Source organism: Dermochelys coriacea, chromosome 2 (genome assembly GCF_009764565.3).
Source record: "Dermochelys coriacea isolate rDerCor1 chromosome 2, rDerCor1.pri.v4, whole genome shotgun sequence".
Taxonomy (NCBI): domain Eukaryota; kingdom Metazoa; phylum Chordata; order Testudines; family Dermochelyidae; genus Dermochelys; species Dermochelys coriacea.
In genome coordinates this window covers 181148242-181172633 of record NC_050069.1, presented here as the reverse complement: position 1 = coordinate 181172633, position 24392 = coordinate 181148242, and the positions used below count along the sequence as shown (strand labels likewise).

At 42.0% G+C, this 24392-nt stretch overlaps 1 protein-coding gene across 7 annotated transcripts in view; it reads left to right on the top strand.

Annotated features, from left to right (window-relative positions):
• The window catches only part of SEPTIN7 (septin 7), a 126844-nt gene that overhangs the window by 22091 nt on the left and 80361 nt on the right, over positions 1 to 24392 (top strand). For 5 of the 7 annotated variants that reach the window (XM_043508745.1, XM_038388583.2, XM_038388585.2 and 2 more), the window contains one exon: positions 2007 to 2109. In XM_043508745.1, coding sequence (XP_043364680.1) covers positions 2007 to 2109 — 103 coding nt within the window. The remainder of the gene's footprint in view (positions 1 to 2006; positions 2110 to 24392) is intronic. The other 2 variants (XM_043508747.1, XM_038388589.2) reach the window with 1 other exon arrangement.

Here is a 24392-nt window from a genome sequence, read left to right as displayed (position 1 = left end):
GAGTAAGGTGGCCAGCCTCACCGCCTTTGACTGCCCTAACCCGATGGTCAGGTGCCCGTTTTACAGCTGGGTGAACTGGAGGTGACCTTCCAGTGTGAGAACGAGCAATATGCGAATCCATGACGTTGAGGATTGTAGTTGAGCACCTTAACCACTCAGTCATTGCGCCTCAATCAGTTATATAGCGTAACATGCATTTATTCAGATAATTATTTTTGTTTTATTATGTTAGAAAATGGTGAATGATGCATTTCTTTAGTAATTTTTCTTCAGCATTTGTCAAGCTGCATTTGGATTGAAATTGGAATTCGATAAAAATGCACAAAACCAGCATTTTAAAGTTTTTGTTCAATAAAACTACCTTAATGTACAGGACACATAAGAAATTTAGGAAAAAAGTACCAAGACGTCTTGCATTTAAAATGCACTACATTTACAGATATTAGTGCTCTATTTAGGCGCCTAATCTGCTTGGGCAGTTTTGGAAATCCCATTAGATACTTATATACCTTTGCAAATCTGGTCCTGTGTCACTTAGGTTTTTAGAACTGGTAGATCTCATCCTCTCACCTAGTTTTTAATTCATATTTTGGAAGAGGAAAACTTCTCAACTTTGAAATAGTTGAGATGAAGGAAATATTCTTTGCATCTCCAACTAATTTGAAACCAAAAATAATGAATGCAAAAGCTTTACAACGCAACTAACTGAAAGTATTTACATTTGGAAAAATATAAATACCGACATTCGCTCCATTTTAAAGACTGAAAATAATATTTAATGTAGCCAATGATGGTGTGCTATACCTATAAAGCTTGAGTTAACCTCAAAAGTTAGGCATTCCCTTCCCTCCATTCTTTGTGTAATGAAAAAAGCAGCAGTTTTTAATTCATTAAAAAGAGATTTCATTGATGCAGCATATCTTTTTAAATGATTGTAATAGATTATGAACAGGTTTATTTTTAAAAAGAAATGTATATAGTTTAAATAACTCTTTATCCACCCTAATTAAAAAGACAATACAGCATCTAAGCAAAGTTTGTAGAGTAACTGGCTTTTTAAAGTAATTTATTCCTCCAGAGGTTCAGGATGTGTATGAGGTAGGTTTTTTTTTTTTCTTGTTACAGGAATGATTATCACAGCAACACTTTTACTGAGTGTAAACAGTACTAATGAAAAGATACAAGTGTGAAATGCACTATAGCAAAGCTTTTAACTTGTGTTCTCTTTAAAATATATCTATAAAAAGCATTTTCCTAAAATGAAAACTGATGGTAATGGCTTCTGCCTTTAACCACTTCAGTTTAAAAAAGCCAAACCACACCCATAATGTTGTTTTACAAAATGTCTGCAGCACGTGCACTAGTGTGACTTGCCTCCGTTTCAGATTGGGTTAAGTTGTGCCAGCGCAAGGGCATGTCTATACTAGGAGTGCTTTCCTTGTTTATAGGAATACAGGTAAAGTATATCAGCAAAGTGCTGGTAGTGTGGATGCAGATCTACTGATGCAAAATGCAGTTTTGCCAGTAACAAACCACCCCCACAAGCAAATATTTTGTACCATTAAAAGTGCATCTTTTCTGGTATAACTGCATCCGCAGTAGAGATTTCTGTTGACCCAGTTATTTCAGTCAGAGATCACACCTCTTCACACTCTATCAACATAGCGTGCTGGCAGAAGTCTATAGTTCTGACATGGCCTAAGTCACTTTTTAAATTGTTGTAGTGCCATGCGTACTTAGAGTTTGCACCAGTGCCACCACAATGGTACAACTATACTTATGCAAAATTCCATTGTAGACAATGTCTGGCTATGCCCACTCCAGATTTCTGCCTGTTGCTGTAGTTTACTAAATTGTCTACAATTTAATGAATAAACATCTTGACTTAATCAGGATTGGCATAACAGTTGTACAGATGTTAAAAGCTAACGAAGGTTAGTCTGAAGTCTATTAGAAAATTACAAGCATTTCTTTTGACTATTTAAATGTCTTTGTTTTTGTATTAGCAACAGAAGAACCTTGAAGGATATGTGGGGTTTGCAAATCTCCCAAATCAAGTTTACAGAAAGTCAGTGAAGAGAGGGTTTGAATTCACACTCATGGTAGTAGGTGAGTTGTTTTCTTTATGCATTTAATTGGTGATTCACCTTCACTAAAAGAATTTGGAGTAACTGAAGTTTTAGCTTTTAATGTGTTTGCCTCATTTGTGTAAACTAGTTAGAACATATATTTACTTAACATTTTAAAAAACAAAAATGTATACGATTCTAAAGTATGTTTTTAGGGCATACAGTTTCAGTTGGACATTCATTTTTTGTCTTCTGTTAGATAGGCAGATGAATAGGGATAGAAAATGGGGAAGATGGAGCCTTCAGCAGAGAGGGGGTGTTGTGCTAGCCTATGCAGAAACAATAATGTAGATCTACTGAAAAGTGACTGCAAAAATGATGTAGTGAAAGTCATTGAGGTCTAGAGCTCAGCATTGTGTTCAGTCTACAAGTAAAAATGTTTTGTAGTTGTCAATGGAACAGTTTCAGCTGGGGATCTGAAAGTCTAGTTCAGGGATCAGCAATGTTTGGCACGCAGCCTGCCAGGGTAAGCCCCCTGGCAAGCCGGGCCGGTTTGTTTACCTGTGAACCATAGCCATTAGGAGCTGCGATCGGCTGAACCTGCAGACATGGCAGGTAAATAAACTGGCCCGGCCCACCAGGGGGCTTACTGTGGCGGGCTGCATGCCAAAGTTTGCTGATCCCTGGTCTAGTTGGATTTTCCTTCTTGCACATCAGTAATCATGACCCTGTGTATCATGCGTTTGTGGCACCAAAATTTTGCTACAGAATCCAAGCCTTCATGTAAAGTAACATTTATAGTTTGCATGATGGCAAACAAAAACAAATACTGTATAAGCAGATGTAGTGTTTTTTCCAGTGACTTCAGAGATCTTGAAACAACCACCTATGTGTGACTAATCCTGCTCATTACATTGGGATGTTAAAAATTAATGGTTGTTCTTAGGCATACGAGTTAACTTTGTGTTGGTCACTTTAGATGGATGTTTCTGCTAATGAGTTTATCCCATAATGCTAAATTATTATCCATGCTGTTTGGGTGTCAAACTTTCATTTCCCCCCTGACTACATGTATGATGTAGCTGTGTGATCAAAGTGAAAAATGTGCAGTTTCTTGGAAACTAAATATGAGGCTAGTGCAGGGGTCTGTAAACTTTTTGGCCTGAGGCCACATCGGGGTTCAAAAACTGTATGGAGGGCCGGGTAGGGAAGGCTGTGCCTCCACAAACCCTAACCCTATCCGCCCACTTCCCACTCCCTGACTGCCCCCCTCAGAACTCCTGACCCATCCAACCCCCCCTACTCCTTGTCCCCTAACTGCCCCTCTTGGGACCCCCTACCCCTAACTGTCCCCCCCCATCCAATCCTCCCTGCTCCCTGACTGCCCCGACTATCCACACTCCCACCCCCAACAGGCCCTCCGGGACCCTACCCCCTATCCAACCCACCCTCTATAGCCCGTTTCGGAATGCAACCCTACGAACATGGGCGGAGGACTCAGGAGGAGCAGGGGCAGCTGCGCAGCTGGCGAGAAGCGGCGGTTTCCCCTTCAAAGCACTGCTTCTCTCTGGCCAGCTGCGCGGCTGCCACCGGTGCTTCTCCTGGGTCGTTCGCCGCACTCCTGCCACCTGCACTGCCCACCACCTTCCCTGAGGCTGCAGGTGAGCCTCCCTTCCTGCTTTCCCCTGCCCATGCAGTCTAGCCCCCTCTTGTGCTGAGGCTGCGGAGGGAGGGGTGACAGTGAGGCGGGGGGGCAGGGCTGGGGGCTAGCCACTCTGGCCAGGAGCTCAATGGCAAGGCAGGATGGTCCTGTGGGCCGTAGTTTGCCCATCTCTAGGCTAGTGTAAAGCAGGGTGGTTTTTTTGTTTTTTTTTGTTTTTTTTTTTTAATGATCAAAATAAATAAAACCAGGAGTGCTATATTGATTATATTTTAATGTTTATATAAAAATCCCAGCTTGTGAATTTAAATGAAGCTGTCTCACAACAGTTAGTTTGCTACAGAAATCATTGGCCAGGCCCCCTTGCTTTTTTTAATTTGATGGAAGATAGTGTTACTTTTTTGCTGTTTTAGATTTGAATTAAATTGCTGTCTTAACTGAGTTAACAGGACCGGTACTTTTTTTTTTTTTTTAAGTATGCTTTAGTGACAGGTAGCTGTTCAGTGCTGCCCTCATTCCTTGAACTTGAAATCCTGAAGTGGATCAAAAACTACTTAGCTTGCTTGGATTTTGCTCATGTTTTTGTAACTTTGTGATGAACAATGTAATGATTAGAAATTTTCAAATAGGCGCATCCTGTAATAGTCAACTGTCCTTGTTCATCAATACTTGTAGCTTGATTAACCAATAAGTGTCTCACTATTATGTAATCAATTGAACTGATAGCTTGTGTAATCATTGTGTCCCTACAAGAGACTATGTACAAGTATAGTACCCATTGGTTGAGTTACAAATCTAGGTAAAATTGGGTCTAACTCATTACAAATCACTGTTCAGGGAAATGAAGAATGTGAGTTGGAATAAAATAATTTGAGTTTGAGGCTTATTTAAAAGTTCCATCATAAACATGCACTCAGCTGCATAATTTGTCATGAAGCACAAAACCCCATTTGGCCTTAGCCCTTTACCAACCAAAAAATTATTAATTTTTCAACATGTAAAGTTAGGAATCATGCTGTCCTTAAACAAGGACGAGTTCAGAAAATAATCACGCTCTACAGAGGCTGTCTTCTTAAGTTTGTAGTTGCTGAGAGGTGAAAATCTGCAAATTGATTTAACAAAATGGGATATGCTTATTCTGTAGTCACTATTTTAAAACTATAAGTTTTAAATCTCATGGAAAACAAATCTCTAAGAACCGCAAGCTGTACTTTGTTAGTATCTATAGGTTCCTCATGTCTCGAAATCTTCATCTAAAGCGGTTTTCAGTGCAGATGCATTCAGAGGAGTGCTAGAAAAATATTGGTGGTTAGTTAGCAAACTTGAATCTAAAAATTGGATTTGCAGTTGGAGGTTGACCTGAAAACTAAGAAGTGAAGCCTTGCAGTTACTGGCTTTGTTTTTAGTATCCCATCTTTGTACTTCCTAGTATGCACTCACATTCCTTTCTGGCAAATGATCAGAACTTCCATTGGCAGGAAGTTAATACATTATTGTACACAGAGCATAAGTGCTCTCTGAACATTTGAATTATTTCCTTGATGAGAGGTCATTTAAAAAAAACCTACCCGTTGTTTCATAGACTTAATTTAGTCTGAATGTCAGAAGTTAGTCTTTGATTGGATGAACGTATTCCTTATAACAGTAGGTCAGTATTTAATGTGTAATAGTACACAAACCCATATGTCACAGCTACAGCATATTTTCCACTTTTCCTGCCATGTTTGACTCAATGTAGTAGAAGACCATTAATCTTTTAAAAGAGACTGCTGAAACAGAATGTGTGTTAGTTTTTTAATAGAATAGGAGGTTTTTAGACAAGTGGTAGTAGAAAGGTAAAGCTTTTTTTTTCTCCCCCCCCCCCAACAGTTCTAGTCACAAATAAAATTAGGAATACTTAACTGCTTTAAGAAGTATAGTAACAATTGTGAAATGTATTAAGCCTTTTAAATAGAATATGGGGTGGAGAGGAATTCATTCTGAAATTTCCAGGCAATGCATTTGGAAAGCTTTTGATTTGAGAGAAATTCCTCTGGATCTTCCAAATATGAAGGATTCCAAATATCTGTTTTAAACATAAAGATGATTATGCAACACCTCATTTTTTTTATAACTCAACTGTGACAAACTCATAGATACTTAGATTCATAGATACTAAGGTCAGAAGGGACCACTCTGATCATCTAGTCCGACCTCCTGCACAGCGCAGGCCACAGAATGTCACCCACCACTCCTATGAAAAACCTCACCCATGTCTGAGCTATTGAAGTCCTCAAATCATGGTTCAAAACTTCAAGGAGCAGAGAAGCCTCCCTCCAGTCAACCATGCCCCATGCTACAGAGGAATGCCCCATGCTACAGAGGAAATACTCCAATAATCTTGAAAGATGGATTGTCTAGTATGGGGGAGCACTGACTTTATTTGAAGCATGTAGTCACTACCGCAATGTAAATGATTACTAGTAAAGAAGAAAATCTATCAATGGAATATGTTGGACTAATATGAGATTCTGAAACTTGAGCAACTCTCATTACTCGCATATATTTAGATTTGTTTGTGGCCAAGTGTTAGCTGATACATTTGGAAAAGATATTGTATATGCTGCATAATGTTGTCTTACTGTTTAGAATGGCCCTCTGGAAGCTTAACTAAAATATTTCCTAATTTCTTCCTCCCTCATGAATGCATGCTGATTTGTTACAGTGGGGTTGCACATAAGTGCTGGCCTGCTGGCTATATTTTATTTATAGGTGCTTCAAATTCAGTGTATTATCCATTTGTTCTGGTGTGAAAAACGCAATGTGGACTTGCCAAACAGATACAAGGATATAAAGTAGGTTGTTTGGGACTTACAAACTTGAGTGTCTAATGACATATTTTCATATGTTCTATAGATTTGAAAGCATAGATTGCGATTTCCTGTTAAAATTATTTTCCAGTTGTGCAGATAGTCTGGAATGAACTGCTAATCTTATAAATCTGATCTCCACACCAAGACAGTTAAAGCTAACCATTTTTCAATATTAACTACATTATTTTGAGGAAGAAGAGCAAATGTTTCAGGTGTTTGATAGTTAGGTTAGTTTCTGATTGATTGTGTGGTAGAAAAGATCCACAGCTCAGTTTAACTGCATGTGATATGTGAAGTTGTCATGTATTCAAAATGCAGGACGTCTAAAAATAAATTAAATCACTATATACTAACGATCTTAAACTCCATTTGCTCAGCATAGGTAGGAATCTTTTGCTAAGTAAGTGCTATCAACTTTTTCAGAATTTCATCTTTCATCTAAAATTTTGGCATGCTTACAGTTGCAAAGAAAAACGTCCAAATATAAACCGTGAAATGATGTAGTCATAAACCTGCTAAGTTAGCTTTGTTGTCAGGATGGTGGGGCTATCACTCCTGCGCGGGAGCTCTTAATTGCTGGCTGCTGTTGGAATGGTTGTACATGTGTGGCGTGCAGAGGCACTGAGTGTTAGGTTTAGGGTCCCCTGCTCTCTTGCATCTCCTAAAACAGGATGCCTCTGGGCTCTGCAGTCTTCCTATCAAAGGGGTCTGTAAACACTTGTTTAAGTCAAGGCAGTCTACACTTAAGTGTTTTGGGAGAACTTTCAGCATTCATTTATTTGTGGAAGAGGCAGCATACATTGTTTGGATGGGGAGGGGGAAAGAGTGCAGAAAGAAGTGGCCCACCTCTGTTTGGTTTATTGAAGATGGTATTAATTCATTACATATATGGTGGAAAAAATAATTGATATTGGTGCTTGCCCTACACAGAGTTTGACCAGCAGGAGAGTGAGGGCTTTAGGCCCAATCAGCAGGGCATACTTGACTGGGTAGGTGTAAATTGGGAGAGAGGTGGCTTAGGACACTGGTGTATTTCAGCTAGGAGAGCGGGTTTAATCATTGGGTATCTTGGTGTTTTAAAAAAAAAAAAAAAAAAATTTCAAACTCTAAGTGTGGACTCAGTTTCTTTAAGGTTACATAAAATATTGCATTAACATATGTAAATGTGCAGTAACTCGGAATAACTTCATCCCACAAATGGTAATTTCTACTATGAAGTATATATGATTAGAAAGTAGGGTCTGTATAAGCTTTTCATATTCTACTGTTTTTAGTAACATTTTAAAATTAAAATAGAATTATTATATACTTACAAGAAGTCACTAATTTTTTAAATTGTATTTGGCCTTGGTTAACATTAATACCTAGGTGGTTGACAAGTTATTTGAAACTTACCTGTATTTTCCCAATAAGTACAATTGCATTTGTTTCCTTTTAGAGTAGCTCTAAAAACATTTAATTTTAAGCTAGACCAAAGTAAGCCAAATTGTTCTCCTTAATTGACCACTTGCATTTGAAATTTGTTCTGAAGTTAAAGCATCTGCATGAAAAACGAGAAAAAAAAAAATTGAAGTGATATCTATGCTATCCTGTTCCAATACTGCAAGGTTATGTAACTGAAATGGTGTTACATTTCAGTGCAGGGTGGAACAACAAAAGTTATTAGACATCCATCATTTATCATAGAATCATAGAATCATAGAATATCAGGGTTGGAAGGGACCCCAGAAGGTCATCTAGTCCAACCCCCTGCTCAAAGCAGGACCAAGTCCCAGTTAAATCATCCCAGCCAGGGCTTTGTCAAGCCTGACCTTAAAAACCTCTAAGGAAGGAGATTCTACCACCTCCCTAGGTAACGCATTCCAGTGTTTCACCCTTAGGTGAATACCCTTAGTGTATCCCTTAGGCCTAAGACATAAACCATATTAAAAACAGAAATATAAACTCTTAATCAAACTAATGTTCTGTGCTGGATGTATTTGAAATCAAGGTTTATAAATACTGTTTCAGAAGGGTTACGTCTAACGTCAGGAATAAAAGCATTCCACAAACTGAGACACACAGGTGTAAAAATCTGAACAATACCCGCCGTCTCGGCAGACCCCAATCTTCAGAAGTCCCATATGCTTTCAATAGTCCATAAGCTAAACCCTAAAAAAAAAATCCATTGGTATCATTAGGTGGGAAAAATCTCATCCTGAGTTTTGGATAGCTCCATGTCAATAGGTGATAAAATTACGGTGGACTTTCCTGCAGAGTAGATTAGTGGTAGAACTGAGCCTATTTTTTTTGTTAGAAAAATTCCTTATATGCACATTTTTTTTATATAATTTAAATGAAAGGAAACTTACTTTTCTTGTATTTTATTTAACACATTGTTCATTAATGAGCAAAAAGTATTTTGGTATCATGTTAGACATTAATTTCAAATCTAAATCTACAAAATATATAATTAAACCACTTCTGCCATCTAAATACCGCACAATGTTTTTTTAAGCTTTTTCAATGCTACTAACGTATGTTCTGCCATAACATTGAGTGACATATCACGCCTACAAAATGGGTAATCTATTAACAATCCAGTGTTCCACATCTGACTGGAATGTCATCATCTGAATTGTCCTCCATACTAACTTTGATATCCTTCTCATTCGTGTTATCATTTATTTGTAGCCTACATGCTGGAGAGCATTTGAATCTATTTGCAAGGCACTGGAAAACAGGGAGTTTGTATTCTATATTGCATTTACAAGCTATCAGCTGCAACGCTACCTTGGGGCAGGTGGGTCTTTCATCCATTCTGTTGTTGGTTCACCCTCCTCCATGACCTAGCTATGCCCTGTTTCAAGGTTGGGTATGACAGGATACTTCTCTAGGCTCCTGCACCAGACAGCAGCCTGGTAATTGGCACATAAAATGTGAAGTTACTGGAAGTCTTTCAATGGAGGTAGCTAGCCAGATTTAGCATCTTCCTTCTTAGTATGGAACAGCTGGTATCTTAACTCATTCCCCTCTGTGATATTTGACCAAGCTGCATACGTTCTATAGATGAATTTTTGAAGAAGAGAGAGATCTGCAGACAAGACCCAGTATTACCCTAGCTCTGCCAGTGCTCTCTGAAAGAGTCTCTTCTCTTGTGATCAGCTTTAGGCCAGTCACCTCCCCCACATTCTGCAAAATGTGCTAACGGAATCGCATCCAGTGAAAGCATGCATTCCTAACATGGGTGTTAAGACATTCTAATGTGTCTAGGGTGCTTGCTTCTAAATACTTCATGCACTTTTTTTGATACCACATCTTATGTAGATTTTGCTGATGTCCCTGAAGGGAGGAAGAGTAAGAATTACCACATCAGTGTCCTCGGATACAGTAACAACTCATTCATGATTCTTTGATGAACGCTTTGCATGTAACATAATCAGAGTTTCAGAGTAGCAGCCGTGTTAGTTTTTACTCGCAAAAAGAAAAGGAGTACTTGTGGCACCTTAGAGACTAACAAATTTATTTGAGCATAAGCTTTCGTACATCCGATGAAGTGAGCTGTAGCTCACGAAAGCTTATGCTCAGATAAATTTGTTAGTCTCTAAGGTGCCACAAGTACTCCTTTTCTTTCCACTTAAGATGAGCCATCACCAGCAGCGGGGGGGGGGGGGAGGGAGGAAAACCTTTCATGGTGACAAGCAAGGTAGGCTATTTCCAGCAGTTAACAAGAACATCTGAGGAACAGTGGGGGGGAGAAATAACATGGGGAAATAGTTTTACTTTGTGTAATGACTCATCCATTCCCAGTCTCTATTCAAGCCTAAGTTAATTGTATCCAGTTTGCAAATTAATTCCAATTCAGCAGTCTCTCGTTGGAGTCTGGTTTTGAAGCTTTTTTGTTGAAGGATAGCCACCCTCAGGTCTGTAATCGAGTGACCAGAGAGATTGAAGTGTTCTCCAACTGGTTTTTGAAGGTTATAATTCTTGACGTCTGATTTGTGTCCATTCATACTTTTTACATAGACTGTCCAGTTTGACCAATGTACATGGCAGAGGGGCATTGCTGGCACATGATGGCATATATCACATTGGTAGATGCGCAGGTGAACGAGCCTCTGATAGTGTGGCTGATGTGATTAGGCCCTCTGGTGTCCCCTGACTAGATATGTGGACAGAGTTGGCAACGGGCTTTGTTGCAAGGATAGGTTCCTGGGTTAGTGGTTCTGTTGTGTGGTATGTGGTTGCTGGTGAGGATTTGCTTCAGATACAGACAGACATCATCTTCCTCTCCAAATGCAAATGCAAACAGATGGACTTCATACCAAAAGGACTGAAGGTAAAAAATCCATAACAATCTACCTACCGCACAGACTATGCTGACAGCTTGTGCCACACACTCTCAAAGAAACTGCGGAACCACCTGATCAACATCCTCTACAGCAAACAGGGAAAGATTAAGAATGAGCTCTCAAAACTGGATACTCTCATAAAGAACCAACCTTCCACACAAACTTCCTCGTGGCTGGACTTTACAAAAACTAGACAAGCCATTTACAACACACACTTTGCTTCTCTACAAAAGAAAAAGGACACTAAGCTATCTAAACTACTACATGCCACAAGGGGCCACAACAGTGGTTCCCGTAACCCACCCACCAATATTGTTAATCTATCCAACTATACTCTTAACCCAGCAGAAGAACCTGTCCTATCGCGGGGCCTCTCCTTTTGCCCCTCCACCCCCACGAACATGATACGGTTCTGTGGTGACCTAGAATCTTATTTTCGACATCTCTGACTCAAGGAATATTTCCAACACACCTCTGACCAACATATTAACCCACAGAGACCTTCCTACCAACACTACAAAAAGAAGGATTCTGAGTGGACTCCTCCTGAAGGTCGAAACAACAGATTGGACTTCTACATAGAGTGCTTCCACCGACGTGCACGGGCTGAAATTGTGGAAAAGCAGCATCACTTGCCCCATAACCTCAGCCGTGCAGAACACAATGCCATCCACAGCCTCAGAAACAACTCTGACATCATAATCAAAAAGGCTGACAAAGGAGGTGCTGTCGTCGTCATGAATAGGTCGGAGTATGAACAAGAGGCTACTAGGCAGCTCTCCAACACCACTTTCTACAAGCCATTACCCTCTGATCCCACTGAGAGTTACCAAAAGAAACTACAGCATTTGCTCAAGAAACTCCCTGAAAAAGCACAAGAACAAATCCGCACAGACACACCCCTAGAACCCCGACCTGGGGTATTCTGTTTGCTACCCAAGATCCATAATCCTGGAAATCCTGGACGCCCCATCATCTCAGGCATTGGCACCCTGACAGCAGGACTGTCTGGCTATGTAGACTCCCTCCTCAGGCCCTACGCTACCAGCACTCCCAGCTATCTTCGAGACACCACTGACTTCCTGAGGAAACTACAGTCCGTTGGTGATCTTCCTAAAAACACCATCCTAGCCACTATGGATGTAGAAGCCCTTACACCAACATTCCACACAAAGATGGACTACAAGCCGTCAGGAACAGTATCCCCGATAATGTCACGCTAACCTGGTGGCTGAACTTTGTGACTTTGTCCTCACCTATAACTATTTCACATTTGGGGACAATGTATACCTTCAAATCAGCGGCACTGCGATGGGTACCCGCATGGCCCCACAGTATGCCAACATTTTTATGACAGGTTTCAGAGTAGCAGCCGTGTTAGTCTGTATTCGCAAAAAGAAAAGGAGTACTTGTGGCATCTTAGAGACTAACAAATTTATTAGAGCATAAGCTTTCGTGAGCTACAGCTCACTTCATCGGATGCATTAAAAATAAATTTGTTAGTCTCTAAGGTGCCACAAGTACTCCTTTTCTTTTTGCGAACATTTTTATGGCTGACTTAGAACAATGCTTCCTCAGCTCTCATCCCCTAATGCCCCTACTCTACTTGCGCTACAGTGATGACATCTTTATCATCTGGACCCATGGAAAAGAAGCTCTTGAGGAATTCCACCATGATTTCAACAATTTCCATCCCACCATCAACCTCAGCCTGGACCAGTCCACACAAGAGATCCACTTCCTGGACACTATGGTGCTAATAAGCGATGGTCACATAAACACCACCCTATATCGGAAACCTACTGACCGCTATTCCTACCTACATGCCTCTAGCTTTCATCCAGATCATACCACACGATCCATTGTCTACAGCCAAGGTCTACGATATAACCGCATTTGCTCCAACCCCTCAGACAGAGACAAACACCTACAAGATCTCTATCATGCATTCTTACAACTACAGTACCCACCTGCTGAAGTGAAGAAACAGATTGACAGAGCCAGAAGAGTACCCAGAAATCATCTACTACAGGACAGGCCCAACAAAGAAAAGAACAAACGCCACTAGCCATCACCTTCAGCCCCCAACTAAAACCTCTACAACCCATCCTGAAGGACGACCCATCACTCTCACAGATCTTGGGAGACAGTCCTTGCTTACAGACAGCCCCCTAATCTGAAGCAAATACTCACCAGCAACCACGCAACAGAACCACTAACCCAGGAACCTATCCTTGCAACAAAGCACATTGCCAAATCTGCCCACATATCTATTTAGGGGACACCATCATAGGGCCTAATCACATCAGCCACACAATCAGCATCCGATGAAGTGAGCTGTAGCTCACGAAAGCTTATGCTCTAATAAATTTGTTAGTCTCTAAGGTGCCACGGGTACTCCTTTTCTTTTTGCGAATACAGACTAACACGGCTGCTACTCTGAAACCTATCAGAGGCTCGTTCACCTGCGCATCTACCAATGTGATATATGCCATCATGTGCCAGCAATGCCCCTCTGCCATGTACATTGGCCAAACTGGACAGTCTCTACGTAAAAGAATGAATGGACACAAATCAGACGTCAAGAATTATAACATCCAAAAACCAGTTGGAGAACACTTCAATCTCTCCGGTCACTCGATTTACAGACCTGAGGGTGGCTATCCTTCAACAACAAAACTTCAAAAACAGACTCCAATGAGAGACTGCTGAATTGGAATTAATTTGCAAACTGGATACAATTTAACTTAGGCTTGAATAGAGACTGGGAATGGATGAGTCATTACACAAAGTAAAACTATTTCCCCATGGTATTTCTCCCCCCCACTGTTCCTTGGATGTTCTTGTTAACTGCTGGAAATAGCCTACCTTGCTTGTCACCATGAAAGGTTTTCCTCCCTCCCTCCCCCCCCCCCCACTGTTGGTGATGGCTCATCTTAAGTGATCACTCTCCTTACAGTGTGTATGATAAACCCATTGTTTCATGTTCTCTGTATGTTTATGTACATCTCCCCTCTGTATTTTCCACCAATTGCATCCGATGAAGTGAGCTGTAGCTCATAATCAGAGTGTCTTTCTTTTCTTGTGAAGACTCTAAATTCAGAAGGTTTGCTGCCCCTTCTCTGGTTAAACTTGTTACAGTCTTTCTTGCATGTCGCACTGTTTTCTCATCTAGTTTCTCCAGGAAATGGGGCTTTTTCAATTCATCACATAAGAACTTGATGATGAGAGCAGTCTTGCTGGTATAACTTCCAAAGGCGCTGTGCCTCCATTATTGGATCTTGTAACCAGATATAATGTTGTTCAGTAGTCCTCCAGGGCCAGACCTTCTGTTTTTCCTTTCTGAATTTTTAATGGAGTTATTATTGTACAGATCAAAGATAATACCTATGCTCTTGCTGTCAGTTCCAGTCTTCAACACTAACAGACATGCTCTGACAGATCACTATGTTTTGTTCTCAACATTTATTTTCTGTACAAAAGCCGTTCCATTTATGATGCAGGCAGAATGACTAGTTGTCAGCTGTTACTCTTTTTTCCCTCCAAGATTCCTTGCCAAGGCTGCTTTGTCTTCCTCATGGTGCTGTGAAAGTTGGAGAGCCCAGGGCAGTGGTCCTAAGGGGTATTGCAACACTTTCCTCATGTCCAGATTTCTCCTTGCTGCTACCAAAAGCATATGGCCAAAAAAATCTTGTGATCCGCCTTTAATATAACCTTCTCTGAGGTTTTTGTTTTACTGTATTTCTGTGTCATTGCATGTCTTCAGTTTTTGCTTTGGCAGACTGTCATAGATGTTCTGGGTTGGCTGCACTGTTTCTAGCCAGTTACATGTCAATGCTGTATATGCACCTTCTCCTTTCTCGTTTGAATGTAACAGATCCTCTCAAATGCCTGCAGGAGCTACAGTTATCAGTGGAGACAGCCTGATTCATTTGTCTCTGAACAGGGATTGACCCATCTTCTCCAGTGTATCCGTCCGTGACTGCACATCTTTTTCATCTCTCTGTATGCCTGATGGTTCTGCATGAGATATGCCAGGTGTCTAGACCATGATCATTTGTCTGTTTCCTCAGACAAGTACTTCTGCACCCTGCCCCAGCTGTAAGCCTGAATCCTTTGGTTTCGCCTGCTGTCTGTGTGCACTTATTGACAGTCTCTTTGATGGCTTGATCCGCAGTGGTTTGCTAACCTCATCTGTATCAAGAAGCCTCCATTTTTTAAAAATTATCATACACGTCAGGGTGTTCTATTTCAGCCATGTTATTTGTGTATAGTATACTAACAGATATCTTGCATAATTCTGCTTGTCTTAAGCAAAGTACTAGGGTGTCATTGCTCTTACCATTGCTAGGTGAAGAAGCCAGTCACCTTCTCTGGACGCTCAAATAGGCCCAAGAGCCACCTCAATCATATCAGTGTAGTTCATCCAAAATGCTGATTTCTTGCCATTTTCATGCTTCAGGAAGTTCAGGTGTGTGTTGAAAGCTGAAAGATGATCAAACATCTGTCGTGTATTTGGACATCATTCAACTGTTGCAGTATAGTGTTGCTGCACAACTTTTCCATCTGGATTATTGTCATTGAGGCTTTAAGTGAACCAGGTGGTGTTCATACAGATATAAAAGCAGGGTCTTGTACACTGATTTATGTAGTCTGACAGCTCAATTGTACTTTTGTCCCTCCAGTACACTGCTGATGGAACCTTCAGCAATAATACTGAACTCAACTGTGGGACCAACATCCTGGATGTTTTTCCAATGATCAGAGACATATTGCATATGTGTGAAATGTTCCCATTCTGATTATGGACTTGAGTTTGTCATCCTTACACAGTATTTCTGCAGCCTTGGCATACAGTGCCTGGTGAGGCGCACGTTTATATTTTTCCAGTGTTTTCAGTCTTCAGGATTTCATACACCATAGACATCTCCATTGCTGGCACATTACTGGTTCCCAAATATCCAACACTGATCTGAGTCTCACTGTGCATGCATGGATGTTAAGCCAGTCCAGGAGGTGACCATCTGGTCATTTACATTTGTTTGCCTGACCAGAGACCATACTTGGTTCTTAATTTGAGCATTGTGAATGGGCTTTTTATAGTTTGTCCCCACTGGTTCCATCCCAGGAGAGCCAGCTTGATTACGGATGTTATCAGGAGGAAGCATTAGTGGTGGAGGGAGTGATGTTGTGATTTTTGTTTTTGTTTTTTTGTTTTATACTTTCTCTGCATGGTGTAAGCTTATTGGGTTTTCCAGTAGTTGGTACCTGAGGCTGCACTGCAATACCATTTATTCTGTGTGATGTCCCTGCACCACTGAGTGTCTCCAAGTCTGTTGATGTTATATTCCAAAGGTGGGGATGCAGGATAGAACATTGGATGGCGTTGCCACACCTGCCTTGTCCTCATTAACCAGTTTCTGTAGACAAATGACAATGCCCATTTTCCTCCAGCCAACTATAGGATATCCCATAACCTAGTTGGTTAAGTGTCTCATTGCTGCGAGGTATTTCACTTATCCTGGTAACAGGGTTTGTTTGGCAGGTTTCTGCACGCCTCCTCTAATGGCATATATATAATCTTAGGGGAAAGGACGGTACGAGTCTTTGAATTTTTGAACATGGTGTGCTCTTTTGTGTTCCCTGTTAAATCCATTTTGAAGTCTGTGATATTCTGGCATTGGGGTGTAATCATTTTCAAGCCTCTCTGGTTGTAGAGGCCATGGTGGATCATTTTGGGATATTTTCAGATTTGACCCATAACCATGGCACATGGCTTCAAGACTTGATCAGGGTCTTCTGAGAAAAGTGTATCCAGCTCAAAGACCATTCTTAAATTCTCTGAGACTAGCATTGCCTTAGGCCTGGTCTACACTGGGGGGGGGGGGGGGGGGAGAACTGATCTAAGATATGCAACTTCAGTTACGAGAATAGTGTAACGGAAGTCGACGTATGTTAAATAGACTTAGAATCACTTACTTTGCATCCTCACGGCGTGGGATCGACGGCCCCCATTAACTCGGCTTCTGCCTCTTGCCGTGGTGGAATTCCGGAGTCGACGGCAGAGCGATCCCTGATAGATCGATCGCTACCTGTCGATCCGGTGGGTAGTGTAGACATGGCCTTAGACAGGTTGTCTGGTATCACCACAAGTTTGCCATTATCTAATATAATCTACAGGCTGTTACTGAATTCTGCTTCCAGTTTTCTCCGACTGTTTGTTTCTATGTAGCATGATTTCTTTTTCCTCGCAATGGCTAAAGTAGATCTGAGTGGACACGTAGGCTCTAAAGTTTTCTACATTGTTTTATTTTTGAATGCAATTGCTTTTTGTACATAATTCTACATTTGTAAGTTCAATTTTTATGATAGAGATTGCACAACAGTACTTGTATGAGGTGAATTAAAAAATACTAACTTTTGTTCTTTACAGTGCAAATACTTGTAATAAAAATATAAAGAGCACTGTACACTTCGTATTCTGTGTTGTAATAGCAATCAATATATTTCAAAATGTAGAAAAACATCCAAAATATTTAATACATTTCAATTGGTATTCTATTGTTTAACAGTGCAATTAATCTCAATTTTTTTAATTCAAAAAAATTAATCTGATTAATCGTGTGAGTTAACTGCGATTAATCAACAGCCCTAATTGCAGTATATTTTCCTTTTAGTTGTAGCTATGATGAGCAACAAAATCTTGGCTTCATAGTTCTTTCCAGCGCTAGAAACAGTTTTGCTTAGAAAGAAAAGGAGTACTTGTGGCACCTTACACGGCTGGTACTCTGAAACCTTTTGCTTAGTTTCATTATGACTTTTGTCCTCTGGTTTAGTTGTATGTACAATTGTAAATGTTAGATGTTCAGACTTGGTGAGTTTGGATGGCTTGTGGCTAGGGCTCTTACATATCTTTGCAGCTACAAGCATATGTGTTGAAAATTGTTTTCTCCTTAGTCATGTGACTTGCTGCAAGTGCTTTCTCTGCAGTTCCTGTTTCCTGAATAGGTTTTCTGTAGCTTTTGTCTATTGACTCTAAACGCTCACTTCAAATCTCAACCTGTGTATCTGCCTCTTGTATTACTTTGCATTTGTGCTTATCCTAGCTCTGTAGATAAATTCTGGGTTCCAGCTTGTGGGAAAGATTATGTACCCCATACTGTGGGTATTGAATATACTTAAAATTAAATGAAGTTCAAAGTCACAAACTTAAATTTGACTATTTTAGGCTTGAACTCTGCACATGTTCTTTTGTATAAGACTTGAAAAGAGCCAAAGTACAGTCTTTATTTTTAAAACAGCACATTTGTAATTTAAAGTGGCCTTTTAATGGAAGATGCATAGTTGCTGTAAATTTAGTTAAGTTCTTCTGGTACCTGTCCATATTTCGGTTAGAATTGCCATCTTGAAGCTACATACCAAGGTGAACAATTTCTTAATGGAAGCCAGCAAGTGTATCAAAGGAGCTGTTATACCAAGAGATGAGTATAACAAAGGTCTTAAGCTAAGCCCAATTAATAGGAATTTTAAATTTTAACTTGTCTATTTAAATTTGGTTCAGCTTGTCATTTCAACACTGATCAGGCTTTAGCTTGGCTAGTCACCTTTAGGGTGTTTTTTTTAAAACATCTTTAAATTGCTGAAATATTCTTTTAAAATTAGCTGTTGATTATTCATTTCATAGTATTTAAAAAAAATTACATTGAAATTAATTCACTTTCCATGCCTGTGTATACCAAATCTCTAACACTTGAAATACTTTTAAAAACCAGGTTTTAAAATGGTTCTGCTAACTGTGTTAAAGGCTCAGTGTGAAGAGCTTAATTGACCTTGTTTGGGAATAAGTGGATGGGAAATAGTTATCTAAGACTGGAAGTTTTTGCTCTTGTAGCAGCTTTTGTCCTGGGGCAGGATCCTGTTGTGCTAGGTGCTTTACAAACACACACAACAAAGACAGTCACTGCCACAGCCTACGTCTAGGCTCATGTGATTGGGACTTTTGCTTGATGCATCAGAGCTGGAAGAAATGGAGGATTGAGATGCTTGTGCTCGTTTTCTGCTACTGTTGTGTTGCTGATGCCCAAATAGAATTATTCTAAATCTAGAAACAAAACCATTTAAAACATTTTTTGGGGATGGTCGAGGAGATTAATGATGTGGGAAAATAGTCTATGAAGAGGATAGTAGTGGATAGGGCACTGGATTGGGGATTCTGTTCCCACCTCTGCCACTGACCTGCTGTGACTTTGGGCCAGTCACTCCACTTCTGTCTTCCTTGGGGTTTGTGTTGCCACCCATCACTATAGTATCTGAGCATCCCTCCATGTTCTTCTCCCCTCCCATCCTTTCTCTGTTTTTCTGGTGTAGACCAAGGACGGGCAAGCTTTTTGGCCTGAGGCCTGCATCGGGTTTCGGAAATTGTATGGAGGGGTGGTTAGGGGAGGCTGTGCCTCCCCAAACAGCCAGGCATGGCCCGGCCCCCGCCCCGCTTCTTGCCCCCCCCCCCTCACATCCTGTCCCCTGACTGCCCCCTGCCGCTCCATCCAACCCCTCCTCTCATTCCTGACTGCCCTCGCAGGACCCCTGCCCCTGACTACCCCCTGCCACCCCCTCCTTCCTGACTCCTCCCTCCCCTGGACCCATTCAGCCCCCTTGTTTCCCGCCCTCTGACTGACACCTATCCACACCCCTGACCACCCCCCCGAACTCCCCTGCCCCCTATCTAACTCCCCCTGCTCCCTGCCCCCTTATTGCATTGCCTGGAGCACTGGTGGCTAGCGGTGCTACAGCTGCGCCACCCAGCTGGAGCCAGCCATGCCGACTTACAGGTCAGAGCACTGGGTCAGGTTGCAACTGCGCTGCCCTAGGAGCTCACAGCCCTGCCGCCCAGAACATTGCACTAGCGCAGTGAGCTGAGGCTGTGGGGGAGGGGAACTGCATGGAGGGGCCGGGGGCAAGCCTCCAGGAGCTCAGGAGCCTGGCAGAATGGTCCCATGGCCGTAGTTTGCTCACCTCTGGTTTAGACTGTAAAGTTTAGACTTTTTAGCCTAGACTGGTTTAGACTCTTTAGGGGAGGTATTCTTAGTATATGTACATGCCTGACACAATGGGACTCTTCTTTGGAGGCCTCTGGACCCTACTGCAATAAAAATAAAAGCAAAAATTTAAAAAATATTTACATACAAGTTTTATTGAATATATAAGGAAGGTATCAGAACTGATTCCATATTTTCTTGCTTGAGAACACTTTATTTTAGTTACAATAGTCCCTGCACCACTGAGTTGTTACCTTGCCCATTGTCTATGTAGGGCATTAAATTTGCACTGTGACACCCACTAGTTGGAACACAGTACATAAGTCGTAATAATTGCATGCACATGACTCAGCTGTGCCCTCTTGTGTGTACACAATAGAGCTGGGGCACACTAAGCACATGTCATTCTGGGATTGTATCCTATGGGCCTTTGCTTTGATGCTGAACAGTGTGTATTCTGGATTTTTTTCTCACTGCATGGTTTGGCATATATAGTGGAAGTCAGATGGAAGCTAGTGGAATTCTAGATCTTGGGGTCAATTTTTATATTTTAAAAATCCCATGACTCTGCTCTCTCCATCCTATGCTGGTCAGGGACACAACCCTATGCTCCAGGTGTCCCTAAACCCCTGACTGCCAGAAGCTGTGACTGAATGATTAGAAAAGGATCATTTGATAACTGCTCTGTTCTGTTCATGATCTTTGAAGCATGAGGCACGACCAATGTCGGAAGACAGGAGAGTGGGCTAGATGCACCATTGGTGTGATCCAGTGTGACAACGCTTATTCTTCTCTTTTTCGGGGGGAGTGGGGAACTACTGCCATTTTTTGAATTGCTGTCAGCCAGCATGGACCCAACAATGCTCTGCGCGGCTGTGTTTGCAACTGTAAATAGGCAGAGTCTGTTTGGGCTTTATTTGAGTTCTTGGAACCAAATGCCTTTGGTTTTGAACTTCACCCACTGCACCACCAAGCAGATGAGGCAGTAGCAGCAGCAGCAGGAGGAAAAGGAGGATAATACCATGCAACTGCTCCTGCAGGAGCTATTCGTGTATCAGCTTCAAACAGTGCAGCACTGTTTCTGGGCTCAGAAAATGAGCATTAATTGGTGGGAAAGGATCATTCTGCAGACCTGGGGTGATCAGCTGTTGCGAGAGAACTTCAGGAAGGTGAAGGCAACCTTTCTTGAGATGTGTGCTGAACTAGCCCTGGAGCTGTAATGGTAGCATGCCAACATGCAGTTCCCCATATCTGTGGAGAAGTGGGTCATCCTGCCATCTGGAAGCTGGCCACTCCTGAATGTTACTGGTCTGTAGCCATGCCCATGTGTGATGCCATGTATTATGACTCAGTGTTTCTCAGATGCGGCTACCATGGCCGCATGAGGTCACCAGAGGCTTTTCTTGTGGCCACAACCTCCTGGGCTGTGATTGGGGGAAGGGGACAAAGTAGCAGCCCTTCCCTCTCCCTGTTGTTCCTGGATGCACTGTCTTGGTGTTGGTTGCTGGGACCCCCAGTAAGAGTTGTGTCCTTCCCACCTCTGGAGACACCTGGGGCACAAAGCGGGAGTTCTCCGCCTTCCTAGGGGCAGTGGGGCTCAGGCTTTGGGCTTCAGCCCTGGGGTGGAAGGCTCTGGCCGAGAGACTTCAGACTTCATCCCCAGGCTTCAGCTGTGTGGCAGCAGGCCCCAGGCTCTGGATGCAAGGCTTTGGGCTCTAGCTGCGGGGCTCCAGGCTCCAGCCTTCTGCTGACTCCCCAGATCCACCATCCAGATCTTAATTTGTCCCCAGGCTTGTCAGGGCTGAGTAAGTCTGCTGTGAAGAGTGATACTTGTATGTTTGTTAATATAACTTTTCACAGCAGACTTACTAGTTAGCAGTAAATGAATTACAATGATTTGGACATGTATATATGCATATTTTTGTTTTTCCTAAAGCTAATTACATATTTTAGGAAAAAGTGTCAGAGCGGCCACTAACGAGAGTTGATGGCTGTGAAGTGTGGCCACCAAATTTTTTTTTCCTTAGAATCCCTGCATTAGGTACTGTTGCACTGAGTTTTAAAAGTTGCTATTGATTTTTGCATGCAGGGAGGCCATAAATTGTATTAGGGCAATCGATGAGACTAATCTGCTTATCATTTGCCTTGTGTATCAGGGCTCTGGTTTTATAAACTGAAAAGGGTATTTGTCTATGGTGCTCCAAAGCATGGTTGACCACTGTGATAGGTTCATAGACATTAATGCAGGGTGGTTTGGAAAGGTTCTCAATGCTAGGATCTTTCCAAAGGTGTCTGCACCTCATTTGAAAATTTTTAGGGGTCTGCAAATGAAAATAGGTTGAAAACCACTGCTCTGCAGTGTCTTTGGTCATGGGAATGCTGTCTGACCACAGCAGGGCTCTCTTTAGGTAGCTCCCTGTTGTTCCCTCTCAAATACAACATCCAGGTGTCTGTTTTTTCAGGGTTTTTTGGAGGGATCTATAGCGAAGTCTGGGAACTCGGAGATAGTAGGTGTTATGTGTTTGAGGATTACTAGATTGGGATTTTTTCCGTGTGCCCTCTATGCTGTTTGGGTGTGCAGTGGTGCCTTGCAGACTGTCTGGTGTTGGGAACTGTTACTGGTCTGTCTTTGCAGTTTTGATGTGCCTTGGGATGTGCTTATATGAGGTTGGAAAGGTTAGTGGAGAGCACCTGGGGTGAGCTGTAAAGTAATCCCCTCAACATCCACTTTGCGCTGTCCCGACTTTCAATGACATTACATTGATGCAAGTGACTAGGAGGCAGAGAATGGCCTTATTTAAAAAGGCAAACTGCAGACGAGAGAGATGCTGTGAAGTTATTCATCAAGCTGGTACTCCCTGAAATGCAGCAGGAGTGAATTGTGAGCTATACTAGGGCAGTGACTGTGCAGCTATCCCACATAATGTCTATACCAAAATCAAGCAATTTCTCAGTCTTAGGTTCTTTATCTTCCCTGCAGATGTGCTGAAAGTGGAGAGAGATAGGGTTCTGCACTGGTTATTTAAAGCCTTAACTGTACCCAGTCTTTCTATGTAAGTCTCTGAAAAGCCATTCAGAGCTGTATGGCTCTTCTGTCCTTAAAGTGAACGTCTCTTCATGTACAAATGGGTGCTACAGGGTATGTATGCTTCAGCTGTAGCCTTAGTCCCTTTATGGGCAATCAATGTCCATGTCTACTTCATGTAAACTGAGAATACTAACCAAACTTTTCCTGTAACTACTGCCTCAATAAACAGTTGAATTTAGCGCAACTAAATGTTTTTTCATTATTCAAATGTGCTGCGAGTGGGCAGGTGGGGTAGAGGTTGCAGCTGTGCCTTGGTGCCTTATACCATCTGGAGCAGGTGAATAATTTTTTGGGACATGGGGATGATATTTGGCAAGCAGGAGAGATGCAGGGAGGTGAAAGGGAAATAGCTATATAGATGGGTATGTGTCCTTCATGGCAGGGACTTATAAACAATTGATGGTTGGGGCTTTAGCATGAGACAGAAGCTGATTGCCCAGCTGTTCAAGACACCATTGTGAAAATATCTGCTGGGGGTGGGAAGTGAATCAAGGTGGGACAGCATGGACCCAAGGGAGGCAGGAATTGGAGAAATTTCCTAGCTCTAAACTCAGAAGTTAAGCCAAGCCAGCTATGGCTGAAAAACGCACGCTCCTGAGTGACCGAACCCCCGGCACAGACAGCGCTAGCGATGGCAGTGGAAGAACCCCTCCTGTCATCATAGTGCAGTGGTTCTCAAACTTTTGTACTGGTGACCTCTTTCACCAAGGCAAGCCTCTGATTGTGACCTCCCCCCCATATAAATAAAACTTGTATGTTTTAACACCATTATAAATACTGGAGGCAAAGCGGGGTTTGGGGTGGAGGCTCACGACCCCCCATGTAATAACTTCACGACTCCCTGAGGGGTCCCGATCCCCAGTTTGAGAATCCTGCCGTAGGGGGTGTCTACACCCTGAGGTGCGAGGGCAGCACCGCTGTAGCGTTTCAAGTGTAGACAACCCCTCAGTCTCCAAGCTCATATCTGCCAAAGATGGCTGCAGTAGTGGGGCACCTAGAAGAGAAGTTAGCACAGTAAATTGTAAAGTTAGATACTTGCACACTGAGGTTCCCTTGATAGGATCTGCTTCCTAAATCCTGGGTTTCTCTCTGGGAATTGGGCTTGATTCCTGCACAGCAGGCCTCAGTGTCCTTAATCCCAAAGAGATCCTGGCTTTTGAGGGAGAGATGTTCATTACTCTCCTCATATTCCACTTCTGACTCTTGCTACTCATCCTCAAGGAAGGTGGGGGTAATGGGTTGCAGGATCCACAACCCCCCTAGGTTCTGTAATGATGTAATTGCTCACAATCCTGTCCAGCACCTCAGCAAAAAGACAGATTATATTTCCGTTGCCAGACTATTTCCTGACATTCCT